At 41.4% G+C, this 19,614-nt stretch overlaps 1 protein-coding gene across 1 annotated transcript in view; it reads right to left on the bottom strand.

Moving 5' to 3' along the window:
• Positions 1 to 19,614, bottom strand: part of LOC146817397 (dynein axonemal heavy chain 5-like) — a 1,608,734-nt gene that overhangs the window by 1,255,111 nt on the left and 334,009 nt on the right. Inside the window, exons 13-14 of the mRNA XM_085609634.1 lie at positions 8,970 to 9,105; positions 6,872 to 7,009 (exon numbers count right to left, since the gene is read on the bottom strand). Coding sequence (XP_085465760.1) covers positions 6,872 to 7,009; positions 8,970 to 9,105 — 274 coding nt within the window. The remainder of the gene's footprint in view (positions 1 to 6,871; positions 7,010 to 8,969; positions 9,106 to 19,614) is intronic.

Below are 19,614 nucleotides of genomic sequence, written 5' to 3'. Positions count from 1 at the left end.
CTAGTCAGGACCACCAGAGGCAGGTCGTTTTTCAGGGGGCATCTCTAAGATGCCCTCTGAGTACATGGTATAATAGATCCCACACTGACATCAGTGTGGATTTATTATGTTGAGACGTTTGATACCAAACTTCCCAGAATTCAGGAAAGCCGTTATGGTGCTTAAAGTTTGTAATGACAAACTCCCAGACCATATACTCTTTATGGCTTTACTGCACTTACAATGTCTAAGGCTGGACTTAGACTCTATAGGGGTACAGTGCTCAGGCAACTGTGCCTTCACCACTGGTATAGTGCACCCAGCTAGACGGGTGTCTTACCTATACCATAGGCAGTGGTTTGCACACATGGCACACAGGTATGTGTGCCATGTCTATTCTTCACTTTTCTCTGCACCAAAACACGCAGCCTGCAATAGCGGTGTGTGTGTTAAGGTACAGGGCCTCTAATGATGGAACAATATGTACTGCAGCCCTTAGAGGCCTTACCTGGTCACAGTGCCCTTGGTTCCCATGGTACCTTTTACAAGGGACTGACATGTGGCCAGAGAGGTGCCAATTGGGGGTACAAGGTACAGTTTTGGAAAATAACACAGACCCTGGAAACCTGATTGGCAAGGACCCAGGGCACATCAAGTCAAAGTGCATCAGAAATCTGGCAAAAAGTGAGGGGGTTACTGCAACAGAAAATCAGCTTTCTACACCGGTAAGACTGTTGGCCAAGAGCTTGATAAGATATGAGAACAATCAATGCATGTGAGGGCTTTGCAAGTATGGTTGGGTCACCAAAAAGGGATAACTTCCACATGGAGCGATTCACATGCTTCTTGAAGACTGCAAATGCTGTCAGCTGATCCCACAATTGGTTAATTGGCAAGTTCCTTGTGCACCTCCATAAGTACTCACTGTGCATCGAATTTGTTTGAGTCACTGGCCAATTCTTACCAAAGTAAGTGGTTGAGTGTGCCCTCCTGGGCAGCGTTAACTTTAAGCAAAGTTTTAAAAAGGAGCCGTGACCTGCAATAGATTGCTTGACCAAGCCAAATTCCAATCTTATTTGAGATGATGAAGCATTGCTCGGGAGACGAAAAATGCTCCCTGTATGTGTTTAGACTAAGAGTTTCTAATAACTTTGTTACTAAGTCACAAAGGCGTTCACACCCATAGGAAATTGTTGCTAGGAACTTTGTGCTAATAACTTCCAATAGGGACAACAATTTAGAGACCATCAGGGCCTTCTGTCTTGTCACAAAGGCTATGATCACAGCCCTTGCTTTTTTTTTCATTTGTGCTTTGTGGCTGTAGTGGGTACCTTTTGCATCTATAATTACCCCTAAATATTTTTAGGCTAGTCCTTAAATAAGTTATGTTTTTTCGGTACCAAATGCCTGATTGTGTTGGGCTTTTGCTAAACACAAGCACTTTTGTTTTCTTAAGATTGATTTGCAGATTATTTCAGTCCCTGACATTGCTTAATATATTCAGTCTTTGCAGGCCAACTTTAGTTTGACTCAGTAGGGCTACATTGTTTGCGTAGAGAATACTTGTTATAATTTCCCCACACAAGTTGAGGTGCCTGAGCGTTGATTTTATCCAACTTCATTAGGAGGTCAGCGATGAAGATATTAAAGAGGCTGTAGCAAGCAGATAGCCGATTCAGACCAGTTGTCATGATGATCTTGCAGGAAACTCTCGGTCCATCGCCATTATTTACCCTCATCCAAGTTTCCTTCTAAAGGAGTTTGATTGGTTGCTTTTAACAGCAGTTCTGGAATTCCCTAGATGAGTAACATTTTCTATAGCTTTGACATGTCAAATCTGTCAAAGGCAGCCTTCTGATCAACGATATATGCATTCAGGGTGGTTTTGGTTTTGAATTCTCTATTTGTCATTATGTATAAGGCTGTCAAATTTGATATTGTGCCCATGCCAGAACATAAGCCTGTCTGGTTAAACAGACTTAGTTGTCGCTCATCGGCCCATTCATTCAGATTTTGTAACAGAAGGCCAGCGTAGTATTTTGTCTCATTGTCGAAGCGGGCAATGAGTAGACAGTTTGTGGGGTCTGATTTACTACCCCCTTTGTATAATAGGTGGATAATTGCACCGCAGCAAGAATTATTTATCGTGTCATTCGCAAGGGCATGGTTAAATAATGGTGTTACTTGGTCCATCCAGATTTCTAGGTTTGGCTTAAACATGGCTTGGAGTAGACCATTTGGACATGGGGTGGCCTTGGCTTTTCTTTTTTGTATTATCTTTTCAAGTTGTCCTGGGCAATAGACTATCTTGTCTTGGTTGGAACTGTCTATTCTTGAGAAGTGGGTTATCCTTCCACATGGTAGCACCCGGAACTATTGGAGTTGTATAATGTGTGGTAAGAGAGTGAACCAATTCTGGCTCACTTATGTTTACGTTGTTAGCTAACTCCAGGCCCTTTTCAAGGTTGTTTATACCTCTCCAGAATTCTCTCAAATTTTTATCCTTGCTGTTATGAAAACGTTTTGCCCAAAAACGATTCTTTAAGTTCCTTCTTGCATACCAAATTGCTTTCTTTTACTCTTGTCTAATTTCTTTATATTTATTTATGTTCATAAGGTTTGTGGGACTTTTTCTGGTTACTCTTTGCTTGTGGTTTAAGTTCTTTTGCTTCTGTTTTAGATCATTTGTATACCACCTTGTCTTAGGTTCTGACAGACCACTCTTTATTCCTTTGTTTTTTACAGGGTTTGGATACTTCTTGAGTAACGTTTCAACAAATGTTTCCCATGCACTGACTGGGTTGTTTTCATTTTGTTCCGCCAATACCAATAATTGTAAACTTTCAGCCAGGATCTCTTTTGTTAATTTGCCCTTCCATTTTAAAATTGTAATGCTTTTCAAGAAGGGGAAGGTTAGTAATGTTAGGGCTTGTTGAAGAAGTGGGATTATCATCCTAAATCCCATGATCTGTGGGCTTTGGTCACTCTCTGGCTGGTGTTCGATAAAATAGACAATAAGGTTACACAGTCAAAGGGAGGCAAGAGTGAAATCAATGGTGGAACTTGATGTTTCAGTTATTCTTGATTTTTTAGGCGGATGCTACTTAGGGAATCTTCCATTCAGCCCTTAGTCTGACAGAAGAACAAATTGCCAAGAGAGATTCACCCATTTCATCCCATCTCCTCGCAGGTGTGACCTGCCATTCGGGAATCTGTCATATGAAGTTTTGTGCTTCTAGATATTCACAGCTGTCTAGAGACTGAAGGAAGTTCGGGTTGAAATTGCCTGAAAGAATAAATATTGTGGTGTTATGATCCAGTTTCAGGTCGCTTACTAGCAGTTGCGATTTCGCCTCAACTTTTTGTTTTTCTTTTATAGTGGGATATATGTATATATTCAGAAAATTTAGGGGACTAGTAGTGCCCTCGGACCAGGATTCCAATTTTACCACCAGGATCAATAGGATGTTAAGATGTAATTGCGTTATCTGTACCTTAAAGTCTGCTGCAATGTAAGTTGATATGCCGCCCTTGGGTAAACCCTTCAAATTATGTTTTACGGTGTAGTTGTTGTACTTGAGGAACTCAATTAGTGAAAAGCTGAGTAAAGCACAGGTTACTTGCATTAGGACCATATGAAATGCCTCTCAATAGTTCACGGTTGTGTCACACTCGATTAGGTTTTTCAGACCACACCCCCAACCCCACATTCCAGAAACAGAGCATGACAATGTCTGGTTGTTTTTTTTGTTACTTCAGTCGATTTGTCTCATCAACCCAACTACTTGGTAGGACCCTATTTCATACACGTGATTTTTACCAAGGAACTACAGGTACCCAGATCCCGGGTGAAATGTTGGAAATGGCGCTTTCCAAGGTATGTTGGTCCACCATTGGGCTGTGAGTTTGATTAGCCCTGACAGCGGTATTTGATATGTTTTTGCCTATTGGGTTCCTCAGGGTTGGACACAAGTTTGATCTTGTATTTTGAGGTTGTGGGGTCATGCCAACATGTTTTGAGAGATGTATTGCCTATATATGTGAATACGCTTCTTCAGAATGCTTGCAAATGGTTATACCCCCCGCAGTCAAGGTGAGCTTTTATTGACAGAATCATGGCCTTGTCCTTATTGACCACTGAACTGTACATTGTTAATGCTTCTGCAGTATGAGCAACCATTGTGTTGCACGAGGGTAACGAACCCCCAAGTTAGGATTTACACTGTGAGTGACAAGGAACCACGGAGCAGTGCTCGAGGTACATCATCAAATAACCGTTGAGAACTATTTATACTAGTAATGATGGTAGAGACAGGTTTTACATGTGCTGTTTTCCTTCTCAGTTGCAGCATGAGACACTTGAATATTAAGGTACCATTGATTCACTCATTATACCAATACTGGTTAATGCACGGGTATTGCTCTGTTGCGTATGCCTGGAAAACAGCTATTCACCAGTCCACCTGCAACCATGCCTTTCCAAATGTTCACCCCAGCCGACCTGTCCCACTTACCTTTCCTCTTATCTGGCCAAGGACAAACTAGCTGCATTAGAAGTCCTGATTCAGGAACACAGGATGAAGATGACCCAGCAACCGTACATGAAGCTTATTATGTAAATAACTGGTGTCCTTATCAGGGACCAGTTGTCCAGCGCCATACGTCAGGCATGTGTAAACACAACTAATATGGTTTGATCAGGAAATCTGGTTGTTACACATGGGCAGAGAAAACAGACTAATGGGCCTTTTTTAGGAATGCAGGAATCCTATCTTTGGATAAAAAGAAAAAGTGTGCTGCAATACAACAGCAACTCAAAAAGTGTGTAGTCTATAAGAAAAGGACTGCCGGGAGGCGTACCTAAGGTTTGTGCTACTGCTCTGTAATCATGGAGACAGCATAAACTCTATCAGTTGATCCCTAATGTTGCCCAAGGTGGGACAAGTTGAGGTTAATTTGTATATGTACCCATCTAATGGGATCTAGAGACTATAATAGCAATATAATTAGGTAGCCGTTCAATTAGGCGAGGCCAAAAGGCACGGTGGATGCCATTCATTAAAATCAAGGACGGATGTATAGATGTTCCCAACTTGTTCAAACAATCCATTTGAAGCTTACAGATACAAAACCATATTCCAAATTTCAGTGTGAGTTCCTATAGGCCCTTTACTATCCCAATTACACTACATTATTAAGCTCCACCTAAACAGTCCCACAATGCTCCCTCCTAGCCTCTTTGAGTACAGTCACGCCTCATGCTTAAAATCAACCAAAACTATGATCATGGTCTTCAGCAATAGATGTTAAATGGTGTTGCTCTCATGCAAGTCTTGATTTATTGCTATCTTCTTCTGGTGGGAGGTACTTCCGGTCCACAGCTCCATCTCTCTCTATGCCTCTGCCAATAGGTGGGTACTACATTGGGTTATACTGCTTGAATACAATGTGATAATGTAGAAAAAGGTAGCCTTCTTCAACTGCTAAGTAAAGGCACGAGACTGGGCAACATCACCAGTCTTAGTGTTGTCAGAATTGGTGAAAAAAGGCCACATCATTGAAAATATTCGAGCAGGCTTTAAAATGCAGGCAAAGGCTATACCAAGAGGCTAGTGTCTGTAAAATGATCTAATGGTCAAGTCTTCAAAAGCACACTTTGCTCATAGAACGTATGAGGTGTAACCAATATCAAACAATGTCCGGTCTGGGCCCAGTCGAAAGATGAAGACATCTTATGTTCAGATTGTGGACAGCTGTCGTTTTTTAACTGCCATGTCAGGACCTAAACAAGGATAAGCGTTTTGCCACCTCTGCAAAGCAGGATGCATTTATTTCGCACATAATACGAAGACGCGTAGCGTTTCATTCCTATAGGTTTGTATATTTATAGGGTTTTGTCTCTGCATGAGTTTTGGATGGTGATGAGATCCAAGTGAGATTTTTATTTGTGTAAATAAGAAGCATATGTGTCAATTCTTGGCTTCTATTGCCAAAACACTGCACACGGTGAACGCTTTTCATGGTTTCTACAAGGAAACTGAATAACACTTTAATTAAAACAGAAATAGATAATGTAGGCTAAATTTTAGTCTACTTTGCTGATGACTATAGCGTTAACTAAGGTTTTAATTGTGAGAGAAGGGACATAGGTATAGATCTGCATATGGTGATAGGCTGCAACTGTGGAAGAGATCAATGGCTCCAATCTCCTTCCATAATAGAACATCATGCCAGGTAACTGTTGAGGGGGGCAGTGTTGTAGTTTCAAGGGCAGGAGCACACAGAAGCAAACACATAGATTACATATTCTTTAACTATTCTTGTGCATCAATGCCACTCAACGTCTAAGTAGTGCCATCTTGTTTGGGGTTAGTGTTAAACATGTTAATTGTACAATAGGTCATTTGTTGCAGAGTTCCTTAAGCCGATTTGTCCACCTAGACTAAAGCCTGCTCGTATATATTTTACACATCAGAGTGCTGATTCTACTACTGTCACAGATTGCCTTGATTGCTCCAAGGCTCATTTATGAATCATATAAAAATTGGATTTTTTTTTCGAAACATTGCTGTAATCCTATCGGAGAACATTTTTGAGGCTTTTCCCTCAAGCTTTATGAGTCGGTTCTGGGTTGTTTCTGAGAGGGCAGACCCTAAATTAAAACGTATACTAACACATAGCCAGTATTTCCTTGGGGGTTAGCATCCAAACTAAAACTTTCTTACTGTACGTTCTAGCACTTTGGGGTCTCTGTGACCACCACATGCATGCCTATAATGTATCAAATATCAGTACAATATGCTGCGTTGGGCAGTGGCCTTTTGCTTGAAGCGTTCATCCATGGTTCTTGTTTAGTGCGTTGTGTAGTTCTTGTCATCACAAAGTGTCTTACCTTTGCAGAATGGAGAGAGCTTCCTTGGTCTGCATTCTTCTGAGAAAGAGAGCCTGGACGTACACCGAGATATATCTCTCCAGCTGCTGATTCAGCACCAGGAACTCGGAGTAGCCTTCCTCGAAAGGATTGTGTTCCCTGTAGCAAGAGAAGAGAAAATTGCTGTAACTTGTGCAGGTGGCATTACATGGGTGCCATGGGACTTAATGCAAACAAGGAAACTGAACACACCACCGCCAAGGGTGGCAGTAAAATAACAGCCGCAAATTAGAGTGAATTGCGTGCCTCACACCCCTGAGCCCTGGTGCCACTGCAGCTGCTGGACTATTTATAGGTACACCCCCAAGCAAATGCATGTATCTAAAGAAAAAAACATGCATCATTAAAACTTATCATATTAGAAACATAATGACCTAATAATGTTTTCAAAAAGTGCCCACGTGTTTATAGGTTGACCTAGGTATTAACTCTAAGAATATATGCACACCACTGAAAAAATATATGTTTGAAGTGAAATTATGGTTACGATTTTCTGTTGAAAAACCACTGAAATTCACTAATTATGGTTAACTATGCACTGCTCAAGACCTCACACATGACATTACTAATGAAATTGTCAATTACATCACTGATGACCTTTCGAGTGACATAACAGAAAACATAATTGACAGCAACACTGATGAGATCCAGTTCCGGATCAACCAAATAGGCAAAGTTGGCAACGGCCTTTAGGCCCCACTCCTTTTAGGGGCCCCGCGACAACGCATCAAAATAATATTCATTTGATCTTGAAACAAAATTACAATCAAGCTTTCTTAAATTATTTCCAAAAGATAGAAAAAAATGAACAAATTCAAAGAAACAAAAGCTTTACATTAAAGACTCTATAGAGAAAATGCTGTATTGTGTAAGAACACTGGTTTATTAATTTTTTTTAAATTGTTGGTTGGTAAAAATAAAAACGTTTTAGGAGATAATATGCGAGAATGGCCCGAAATTTTGACTGCATAGGGGCTTCCACAGGGTTTAATGCGGCACTGATGAGATCACATATGATATCGCAAACATCACTGCTGTGACTACTAACATCAACAAATATGGGTTTAAAAACTTCAACAACAAAAAATTATTAGGATTTTTTTTTAAACTATAGCTTAAGAGCTTTTATCCACGAATAATGCCACATATATAAAATCCGTTGTTCAAATGGAAAATGCCTTTTAAATGTAAAATGAAACTTAACTACAAAACCCATTATTGCTACTTGGAGCCATGACGCGTTTCGATACATTTGGAAGAGGAAGGCCAGCAACACCCCGCAGGAAGCGCCATCCATGAGTGAGTGTTTTATGCCGGACATTTTGCCTTTCTCATATTTCATTATATAGTGAAATCTTATGAACAAACACAATGCAGTAATAACAGATCAATAATCGTATATAAACTCTGCTTGACAACAATGTACATTATTCAAGTTTATTTAAATTATGTTATCTAATTCACGGAACAAAACATAAAATGTTCTTTAGTTTTCTGGTCGACTTTACAGAGGCCGTAGATATAGTCATGCCTTGAGTTACAGCCAAACATAATGCAAAATTGGAAGCCCACTCAAATGAAAATTAAAATCTCCACTCCTCTTTTGGGTGTAAGTACGATGGTCCAATTACCAACTACTACTACTACACTATATTTATTTAATTTGGCTGGTGTCCAGGCGCTGAAAACATGCATTCATTATGATCTAAGTCAATGAAATTAATTTTATTAACCTTAAAAGGATGAAAGGATGAATGAATATGTTGTGAGTCAAACCTGAGACCGTCATGCACACACACAGCTCTACAACAAGTACATTAGTCTGTTGCTTTCGCACCAGGGATCTTCTCTACTACAATTTGAGACCTTCCCTGTCACGACCCTTATTCTGATCAGAGAGAATAAGACCTGGGAAGAGGAAGGCGGTGAGGGGGATAAGTGTGAAATAGAACAAACAGTCTTGTATACATTAGCACATACAATTGCAATAACTTTTTTGGAATCTTTTGATCCTGATTCAGTTCAGGAAGATCTGGGGTGCTTCTGTCGGGTGCCTTACCTTCGCTCAATGTCCAGCAAGACATCCGTATCCACAGTTTGTGCCAAAGTGTCGATCATCTGATGGAGCTTCTCTTTGATAACTGTGGATAAAGTGGATCCCTCTTCTTCCGGGTCTTCGGGGTCATAAAGGTTGGCTAGAAGCAAATGATTAAAATAGATATATCAAAGCCATTTTAATGCATATAATTTGCAAGCTACAATTAATGTACCTGCATGGTAAACACTGAAGCCAAAAACTGTTTCCTGGTGTCTTTTGGAATTGTGTTTATCAGACCCACAAGGACAATCAACAAGCTATTTGTATTAAGATTTAATGGAACCACAGATACAACAGATTTGCTCATGACATCGACATACACACTAATAACTAATGAACCCAACACTGGACAAAGACCAACTGTGCCAGAGGACGAGAAGGAGTGGAACAGTTACCAACAGGGTGTATGAAGCAGAGAAGGCTGTTGGAATTGTGAGAGGGTTCATTCAAGGGGAATCAAGTTGAAAATTTGGGAAGAGATTTGCTTTACCATAAAAAGAAAGCAAAAAGTGGCAGGGAAATTAGCTGTAAGAAGCTGCGATACTGTTCAAAAGTTAAACTAAGGATAGTGGAACTGACTTTGTGGTTCCCACTCACTAAGGTCCCTGAATTAGGTAGCTGTTACTTCCAATTAGTTTATTTTCGTTATCTGTAAAGCAGTGGATGAGGCAAATGGCAACCAGCTGCAACAAAGACCACCAATGCTGTTTCCCTAATGATTTATGGTGCTGTAAGCACGTCCTGCCGACAGAGATCCATGTAAACAAACAGCTGACACCCCACCAGACACAGCTCAGGTATAATGTATGAGTGATCTTAAATTCAAAATTGTTTACCAAGAGGGCACCCTCTGAGTAAAAGTTGTAAATAAATATTTATCATGCAAAAGTTATTAAAAACCATAGCACACGTTAAAATAATATTACATATATGGCTGCAATAGTAAATTATATAAAACCATTAAAATCAAAGAGGATTTATACATACGGTATTTCTGAATGAAGTAGTAAGATTCGCACTCCTTCAGTTTTTGTGCAACTTGAGTAAAAGAAATTATAAAACGACAATTCAGAATTGTGAGTGGTAGATTAAAATACTCAACGACAGCCTGTCTGCAAGACCAAACGCCTCGTTGGTTCCATAGCGCTCTCAGCGAGCGCTTCCTTTCCCTGATGAGGTCCGCGCAGATGCAGGTAGGTGGACAACATTCTCCTCTGCTGTGTGACACAGTCTGCATATGCAAGGATATTTGCTCCAGATCCAGGGCGCAGTATGAGCGCGTACGGGGAGAAGACCAAAGCGTTGTCTATTAAAGGACTCCTTTAACTGCCTGGAACATCCGGCGTCCAAGCACGACTGAGGTTTAAGAGTTTTGGATTGGTTTATAACTATGATCTGATGGATAGAGATTCTTTATTGTTGATCACAGAGATTTTTTTTAACTATCCTATTCGTTATTTGAATGCCCCCTGCGAGAGTGTTGAATCCCATAGTGTTTGAACCCCCAAGTAATCGACTGAGATGTTTAGGTACTGACCAGTTGGTGTAGTTTGATTTTTTTAAATTTCATGCCAGAGGGCTTTGTTCAGTGGGTTGTCCATCTGAGATTTTATTCGCTTCCAAGTTTTAATATTTGTCCCCCTTTCTGGCGAATTGTTGGTTTACTAGTCCAAACTCAAGTCTAATCTGTGCTGGAGATGCGTTGGGGCGGAGGTGCAAGAGGAGCCTATACGTTTTTGTAAGGGTCAAGGCATCTTTACTTCGTAAGGCCTCGCTTTCATAGGATAGACTTGGGACTAGTTTTGCAGCTATTACTTTTAGAAGCAATGTAAAACTTGGGCCATCCAGGGACCTCTGTAGTGTTCGAAATGCTGGGATTAATGCACTGCACCTCCTTTGTAGCTCCTGCCTGTGTTGGTTGAAGCTGCCTTTATCATCGAGCAGGACACCAAGATATCTGTAGGTTTTTGCCAAATTCAGCCAGTGGTCTGGTAGATACCACTGTTTTTTTTGTGAACCTACTCACTACTGTGCCTTTGGTTTTCCTTTGATTTATAGTCATGCCGTTATCCTCTGAGTAGTCTGCTATTTTCTTAATGAGATGTTGTAGGTAGACGTTCATTTGGCTAAGGAGAATCACATCCACGTATAAAACATTGGAGACTTGGCGCTCCCCTAGGTTTGGGGCATGGGTGTTTACTTCGTCAAGGGCAATGGTCAAATCCGCGAGGAACAGGTTGAATAAGTATGGTGTTTACCACATACGGGCCGCTCCCTGTATAGTGACTAAGGTTTTTACAGTGTTAGAAAAGTGGGGACATCTCACAAAAAGTTACGGACTGGTCTCACACACTACCTGGTGTCATGCTTCATCATTGGCCAGTCCTCGCCCTCCAAAAACTTGGTTTGATGGAGGGCAAGCATACACCTGACGACAGGGATGCACCTCTAAACTAAGTGGGGGCTGGTGAATAGAGTGAGTGAGTGATTTTAAAAAGCCATTACAGTTGCCAATTAAATTTTAATGTGAGTGGCAGCTACATGGTATTTAAAAACAAGTGGACGGTGTGTTAGGGATATAATTGTCCATACACCGTTATATATGTGATGGCCGACATATTTCTGCCTTGTGGCCCGGTCGGGTCCGTGGCATTCATCAGGACCTAATATGTAAGGGCTCCGTTCTTACCCTCTTGTAAGGAGTAAGAACCACTTCATTGGGTTAACAAATGTCACTGCCCACACAATATATCAATGTTCTGGCTCCTCTAAGCCTGAAAGAGAGAAATATTGGAGAAAACAAAATCCTAGGTCATTCAGAAAAACTTATTAAAAACCACATTCACAACATTAAGTGAGTGGCTAAGGGTGTGACACGTGTGAAAATTTGTGCATACTCTAGATCCGTCCAGAACTCTTACCACGGGGTAGGGAAATCTAAGCCCCATAGGAGGAAGTGAGGGGAAGCCCCTGTTCCTAAGCTGTAAGGAAGGAGGAAACAAAAGGCAGGATAAGCAAAAGTAACGACTAAAAACACAGACCTTAAAGCTTAAAAAACACACAACCACACGCATACAAGCATACATGGTGTTTCAAAAACCAGCCACTCTCTTATGGTCTCAGGATGCGTCTCCCGTAATAGCACCGAGATGTTGCCTCTCCTTCTCCTCGCCGTTAAATGGAAGAAGAGCGGGTTGAGGTATTTATATACCTCGTTGTGGGAAAGGGAGGGTAATTAGGGGCCCTAATTGGTTAATTGGGTAACAGATCGTGGTTTCCGTTGTCCCTGCACACAGTAGTGGATTTACAAATGCGCTGCCTGACCTGCTACGTGGCGTCGCTTTAATGATCGTGAGGTGATCCAGTGTCCCAATAGAGCGCGCCTCTGTAACTGCCAGGCTTCTGGCGGCGCCAAAAAATGAGGCTCTTTGATTTCGTGCAGCATGCGGGAGTGTGATCGCACACAAGGGCCATCTGCTGCCCAATGTAAACAGGTGGGCGTGCCTTGGTGCTCGTGCGCTAGGGTAAATGCGCATGCTTATAAAAAATCTGCATAAATGTTATTGCGTGAGATGAAGCTGCCACATGTAAACAGGTGGGCGTGCCTAAGTGCTTGTGCGCTTGCTGTTAATGCGCGAGCTAAGCAATAATCGCAAAGACGTTTATCACGTGATAGGGAGCTTGAGTAAGTCACTTCCCTTGTCCTAAGGGCTGCGCAGGTTTGAGTGCATCAAAGCCTGAAGAGTGCAGTTGTTAAAGAGGTGAGGTGACACACTAAGCACGCGTTGATAATTGTAGGTTAAGTTACATGAGAGCGGGGAGCAATAAAGGAGTAGTTGGAGTATGCGTAGCTTGATGCTTATTACACAGTTCAATCACGTCCATGGTAGGTGAGTAAATATGGATCATTGATCCAGATGTAACCACGGGATCTCGTCGTTGAGACCAAACTCCCAGGTCCGTAAGCAGTAGACCCACCGTTGTTCTCTGATAAAGAGGGGTTTAGTCAGATCTGTTCTTCCTTTTTTCATTACCTCTAGGACTACCCATTTAAGGTCGGTGTCCTTGTGATTCTGCTCGAGGAAATGTCTCATGAGTTTGGTGTATGGCTTCTTGCATCTGATTGTGCTTCGATGTTCATTGATGCGTATCTTTATTTTGCGGGTGGTCATTCCTATATACATTAAACTGCATGGACAGGTGAGAAGGTAAACTACATTCTCTGTATTGCAGTTGCTGAAATTACTGAGTTTCCAGGGGTTCATGGTTCCTATGTTCACTTCTTTTGAGGCGGTGGTCAGAGGGCAGGCGACGCAGCCTCCACATGGAAAAAGGCCTGTTAGTTTCTGTGTGTTCACAGTGTTGGTTGTACCTCTCTTTCTAGAGTAGGTGTTTTAGCGTGTACAAGCTCATCTCGAAGGCTCCTATTTCTTTTAAATGCAAAGAGAGGGGGTTCCCATTGTTTTTTGGCACCATTTAGAATGTGCCAGTTCTTTCTGATGATACTCTGTATACTGCTGGATACTGGCGTGTACGTTGTGACACAAACCATTCTGTTGGTCTTTTCCTTGGGATTATTCTCCAAAAGTGCCTCTCTGTTGTTATTTCTGGCCCTTTTCTTTGCCTTTCTAACCATCTTTTTTGGATAATGGCGATCCAGCAGCTTTTTTTCTAGAAGTTCAGCCTGTTCATTTTATGTCTCTATTTCAGAGCAATTCCTGCATACTCAAAGGAATTGTCCACCAGGAAGATTCTGCCGTAATGACCTTGGGTGGTATCTCATAAAGTAACAGAATGTTTTTATCCGTATTTTTGTGATGTACTCTAGTACTTATGCCTTCGGTGGTCATGGTAATCTCTAGGTCCAAGAAGGTAGCATGGTTCTGATTGATAGTATGGGTAAACTGCAGATGTTGATCTTTCGTGTTGATCCATTGGACAAAAGCTGTTGCTGTTTCTTCATTACTATGCCAAACAATGAGCACGTCGTCAATATATAACGCTTCCATATTTTCAGATTTTGTGCATATGGGTTGTTCTCACTGTAGATATGGTCCTCTTTGAACTGTTGCACGTAGAGGCATGCCATACTGGAGGCAAAGGTACTGCCCATTTATGTGCCTTTGATTTGATGGTAAATTATGTCCTCGAATTCAAAGAAGTTCTCGGTCAAGGCCAATTCTGCACACTCCATAATGAAGTGTTGTGGGGTGATGAACTCCCAAATCCATGTCCAGTAGAATCCTTTCTACCACATCCAGTGTGCATCTCTGAGGAATGCTGGTGTACAGCTCCTCTATTTCCATTGTAATGAACAGGTCCTCCTCTATGTTGGTCTCCATGTCTCGTAGTAGGCACAGGACATCCTTGGTATCTCTTAGGTACGAGGGAGATTTTTGTACAATGGGTCTCAAAAACCAATCGCAAAATTGCGACAGAGGCTCCAAAATAGATCCGATGCCTGAGACAATAGGTCTCCCTGGCGGTGGCATCCTTCCTTTACGTATATTTGGTAAAGTGTAGAACCTTACAGGCACATGCATCATCATAGGGTTTTGCGATTCCTTAATAGCGATTATTAAGGAATCGCAATTAAGGAATAGCAAAACCCTATGCATGTAGGAATCGCTAAAGAAATAGCGATTCCCACAAATTCCTTAATTGCGACTAGCAAATTGCGAGTCGCAATTAAGGAATGTCTTCCCATTCATTCCTATGGGCCTCCAGGCCCATAGGAATGAATTAGAGATTGCGGGAGCAATTTGCGAGTACCAGTAGGTACTCGCAAATTGCTCCCGCAATTTCGATGGTGCAAGGGTGTCAAAATGACACCCTATTGCACCCATGTATGTTCACTCTGCACAAATTTTGCATACACACATGCTCTAAGGGCATGTTTGTGGGCAACATGAAACTTAGAAAAATGCAAATAAGTGCATTTTTCTAAGTTTTCGCAAATTACCATGAGGTCCAGCCTCATGGTAATTTGCTCACGCTAATAGCGAAATCGCTATTTTTTAAACTGTGATGCATTGCATTTAAGGAATCTCAATTAGGGATTCCTTAAATGCTATCGCTATTTAAGGAATCGCAATTTAAAGATTCCTTAAATAGCGATTTTTGCATTTGGGATGATGCATCCCAAATGCTAAAATACCGGTCGCAAAGGGGCAGATTCTGAGAATCTGCCCATTTGCGACCGGTATTGTGCTTGATGCATGTGCCTGTTAGTGTTCTTGGGTTCTCATTGTAGAGGAATTCTGCTTCATGTTTAGTTATCCAATTATTGTTGAGACCTTCGTCTATCATGTTTCTAATTCTTAATGAGAGATGATCCGTGGGGTCACTATGGTGTATTTCATAGCAAATGGTATCCGATAAGAGTCGCTTGCACTCTTCACGATACATTGTTTGGTGCATCAAGACAATTGCGCCCCCTTTATCCGCCGGTTTAATGACAAGGTCAGGGTTGGTTTTAAGGTTCTGTAGTGCGTTCTGTTTGCCTTTAGTCAGGTTCTGGAAGCCCCTTGTTTTCTGGTAGTTGAATGCCTCCACTTTTTTTAGGACTACCTGTTCAAACGCTTGTATGTGACATGGGATGGTTTGTGTGGGGGGTAGAAATGTGGAATTTTTCCGTAAGTATGGTGCCAATACGCAACCTTGTTTTAGGCCCAGGGAGGTGCATACTTTCCTGGATAAGAAGGAGCCGTCCCATACTCTTACTTTTGTCCAGGTGTCTGTATATGGCATCTGGATGGCTTTTAGGAGGCACGATGGAATGCCCAGACATGACAGTTTCAAACTGTCCAGTTCGATTTGGAGGGATAATGTTTTTCCATTCTGCCCAGGAGATTACCTCTGTTAGTAGGAGACCTGCGAAGTGTTTTGCCTCAATGTCGAGGAGGGTAATGAGGAGATAGCTTTCAGGCTGTGCTCGGTCCCCCCCTTTAAAAATTGGGTGGATAATAGGGTCTTTCCATGACTCAGGTATGCTTTCTACCTGCATTGCGCTGTTGAAGACCAGAGTCAGCCTATTTGCCCAGAACACAGGATTGTTTTTAAGGAGTGCCTTGGACAGAAGTGTAAACGTTCTGGCCAGGGGCTCCATCACGTCTACACTTCTTGATTGATTTGCAGACATGGGACTGTATCATCAGCCACCAGAAATCTCTTGAATTCTTCTACCTGCTGAGGTACAGGGTTTTAGCCCAGTAGGACTGTATTGCTTTGAGTTTTCTTCCGATGCCATCTTCCTACAGTGTTTTTTTAGAGACCTTACCTTGGCTTGAATCAATAGATTACTGTTCTGCTTCTGATTAATCCTCCTAGTTTTTTAAACAAGGCAGATATTAGTTTTTTTTGGCCTTGGTAGCCCTTTGTAGTTGGGAGTGTAATTATTTGGTTCTTCAGCAGTTACTTATTTATTATCTTTTTGGTAAAACACTCCCATTTGGCAATCAGGGTTACATGTTTGTCGTTAATACAAAGCTCAATGAGATCTGATGCATCTTTCCCAGTGACTCCTATAGATTCTTCGGACTAACTCATCTTCTTATAATTTACTGTTTCCATACCCCCCGCAGAATACTTGCCTGCTGATGAAGGGGACATTTGAAGTTAAGCTCTATTATTTGTAGGCCATTGTAGAAATTGAGTCCGGAAGCCAAGAAGTACTTTACGTAGATGTATTCATTTCAGTTATAAGTAGATGAGTTGTAGAGTTGCAGCCCCACCAGGAGCAGTCTGCCTGCTGCTCAGCCCATACTCCAACTGTCACACTCAAGCATCCAGGCACCCAAACATTCCATTCATGTCCATCACACCAACATTCCATGCATCACATTCACACTGGCTAAGCAGCTAGGGAGTAAGTAACCAGATAAATACAATACAGGTTACAACATACCTTACCTTCTTCCACAAAAAATAATATAAACTGCTAAGAAGAAAAAGATACAAACAGGGGGAACCCCAAGAAATAGAAAAATGGAAAAGTAGAGAAAAGCAAGAAGAAAGTGAACACAAACATGAAAGGATCATAGCAAAGACATCAAGAAAATCAAGCGAGACCAAGAAGGAAAATGCACCGGAGATATGCAAGAATAAGTAAAAGAAAAGATGAAATAAAAGGTTAAGACCGAAGTACAAGATAAATGGAAAATAAATCCAGAGAAAATGTACAAGAGATATACAGGAAGTACAAGTAAACAAAGTAAACAATGTGGAGGAGATGCAAAGATAAATATACATAATATATATATCACCCACCCATCATCCTCCTATATATTTTTAAAAGAAACATTAGAAATGGGTGACGGACACCCAAACAGACTTTCCCTAAAATACAGGTGAATAAATGGACCACAAAAAAATGGAACATCAACACCCAACATCAACCGCAGAAAATAGTTAAGGGAAAGAGCGAAAAGAAAGTTGACTGCTATCCATAAAGCCACTCTGAACTAGGGGCAGACAACAGCGCATGTGGCACATGAATACAACATACCACAAAACAAAATATCCCTAAATGAAGGGTATGCAAAAGTAATTCACAAAAATGAGACACGTACCCATTGGACACTCTGATGTAGAGGTAGAGTGAATAAACAAATAGCATTAATTAAAGACATGGGTCTCGTACCCATTACAACCCCAATGTGGAGGTTAGTAACGTGCACAGAACAATAGAATACATAGGAATCGTGCCCATTGGAACCCCGTATGCGTATGCTAGAAACGTGAAGTACCGAACAATAGAACACATGGGACTCGTACCCATTGGAACCCCTGTGTGGAAGCTAGAAACATGAAGTACAGAAGAATAGAACACATGGGACTCGTATCCATTGGAACCCCTTGTGTGGAGGTTAGAAACATGCACAGAACATAAGAACACATGGGACTCGTACCCATTAGAAACTCTGTGTGGAGGCTAGAAACGTGCACAGAACAAAAAAAAAACAAGCAATGGCATAGCCAATAGGTCTCGCCTTTGGGACCGCATAAGTGTTTAGCCATGCAACAGTTGATGCTGTTGTACCAATGATGTTGTGCTGCATAACTAAATACTTTATAAGGTCCCAAAGGCGAGACCTATTGGCTATGCCAATGCTTGTTTATTAGTGTTTCAATTAAGAGCATACTGTTCAGAGCGCATGCCAGTGACACAGGGCAGTGCAGAATACAACTTTGTGAGATAAGCAGTCATTCTTCCGAGAAGGAGTAAAGGGGATATGGCTCAACAAACAGAAAGCAGATAATGACTGTCTTCTCTTGTACGGCTTTAACCTAACACTGGCATCCAAACATGGGGACCAACTTGGGGAGAAAGAGGAGGGGACGAGTCAATAGGAGGAGGGAAGTTGAGAGGTATTGCAGACCCAAGGAGTGAACCAACAGCGGTTGCATATCTGGGAACAGCCCGTTCCAGGTGGATCAAAACAGGGTCTTACTGTACACAAAATATGGGTCCCCTGCCTCTGAGGTAAACAGAGGCCAAGCCCTCTTGGTGAGGGGAGGGATGTGTGCACGCCACCTGATGTTATGAGAAGGGGGGCTCTCCCGATCAGTGTCAAGAAATTGTGACCATAGCTGGTCCCACACATTCCGTCATTGCGGTCCTCGAGGCTGCACTATTAGGAGAAGCTGCGCTCTTTTATTGCAATATCACAGTGTGGGTTGCCAAGTCTTGGTCCAGATCTGTGAATCTACCTGCCATTTTGAATTTCTTCTGGCATTTGTAGAATAGATGAAGTTGTCATCATGCATGTGTTGAGCTATGTTTCCCGATATAAGCAGATACAGTCATTTAAGGAGTTTTTTTTTTACACCACCTGATCAATGTATATCACAACTGACAATATCACAAATGCTGCTTCTATTCACACATATAGATGCATATATAGAAGAGTTTGGGCCTGCTACTAAAACTTAAAAAAATATCATACTTCACCACAAGATAAATGTGCACATCAGACTATGTAACGTTTACTGTTTCTATGCACATATAGGTATTAATATAGAGGGGATTTCTCCTGCCAATACAACATTACCAAGTGTCATGTGCATATGTGTATTTAAAAGTTTAATTTAATTTTTTTATAGACAATAAAATAAAACTCCTCCTTTCTCCTTTTGTTCCATCCCTTCTCTCGCTAACTCATCCCACACCTTTTGACTACTATGAACCCCCAAACATTCTTCTTAAACACCTCTATTACAAAAACAACACGCTACTTCCGTTTTCAAATCCATTCCCATCATTCTATCCCTACTCTAAACTCTAAACTAAAAAAAAAAACACACAGGATCTGAAGACCTCAAACCAAATTGAACTAATGCACAGATGCAGGAAAAAATACTAATCTACTAACTATTAACCTCTAATCTTGGGTTGCGTGATAGCATACTACTCGTTACAATGCCTCGTCAGGGGTAGTAAGCTATATATAAATACAATTTACAATTACAACATACTCCCCCAAGCAGGCTCCCTTAATCCTTTAGGTGATGCAGGAACCTCCAGTGCCCAATGGAAATGCAGTGAAGGAACCGAAAAACAAATGGATGAAACGTTTGAATTAATTTCAGCTGCTGGTAATTTCCC

This window comes from Triturus cristatus, chromosome 6 (assembly GCF_964204655.1).
Source record: "Triturus cristatus chromosome 6, aTriCri1.1, whole genome shotgun sequence".
Taxonomy (NCBI): Eukaryota; Metazoa; Chordata; class Amphibia; order Caudata; family Salamandridae; genus Triturus; species Triturus cristatus.
This window is presented reverse-complemented; position numbering and strand designations above follow the sequence as displayed.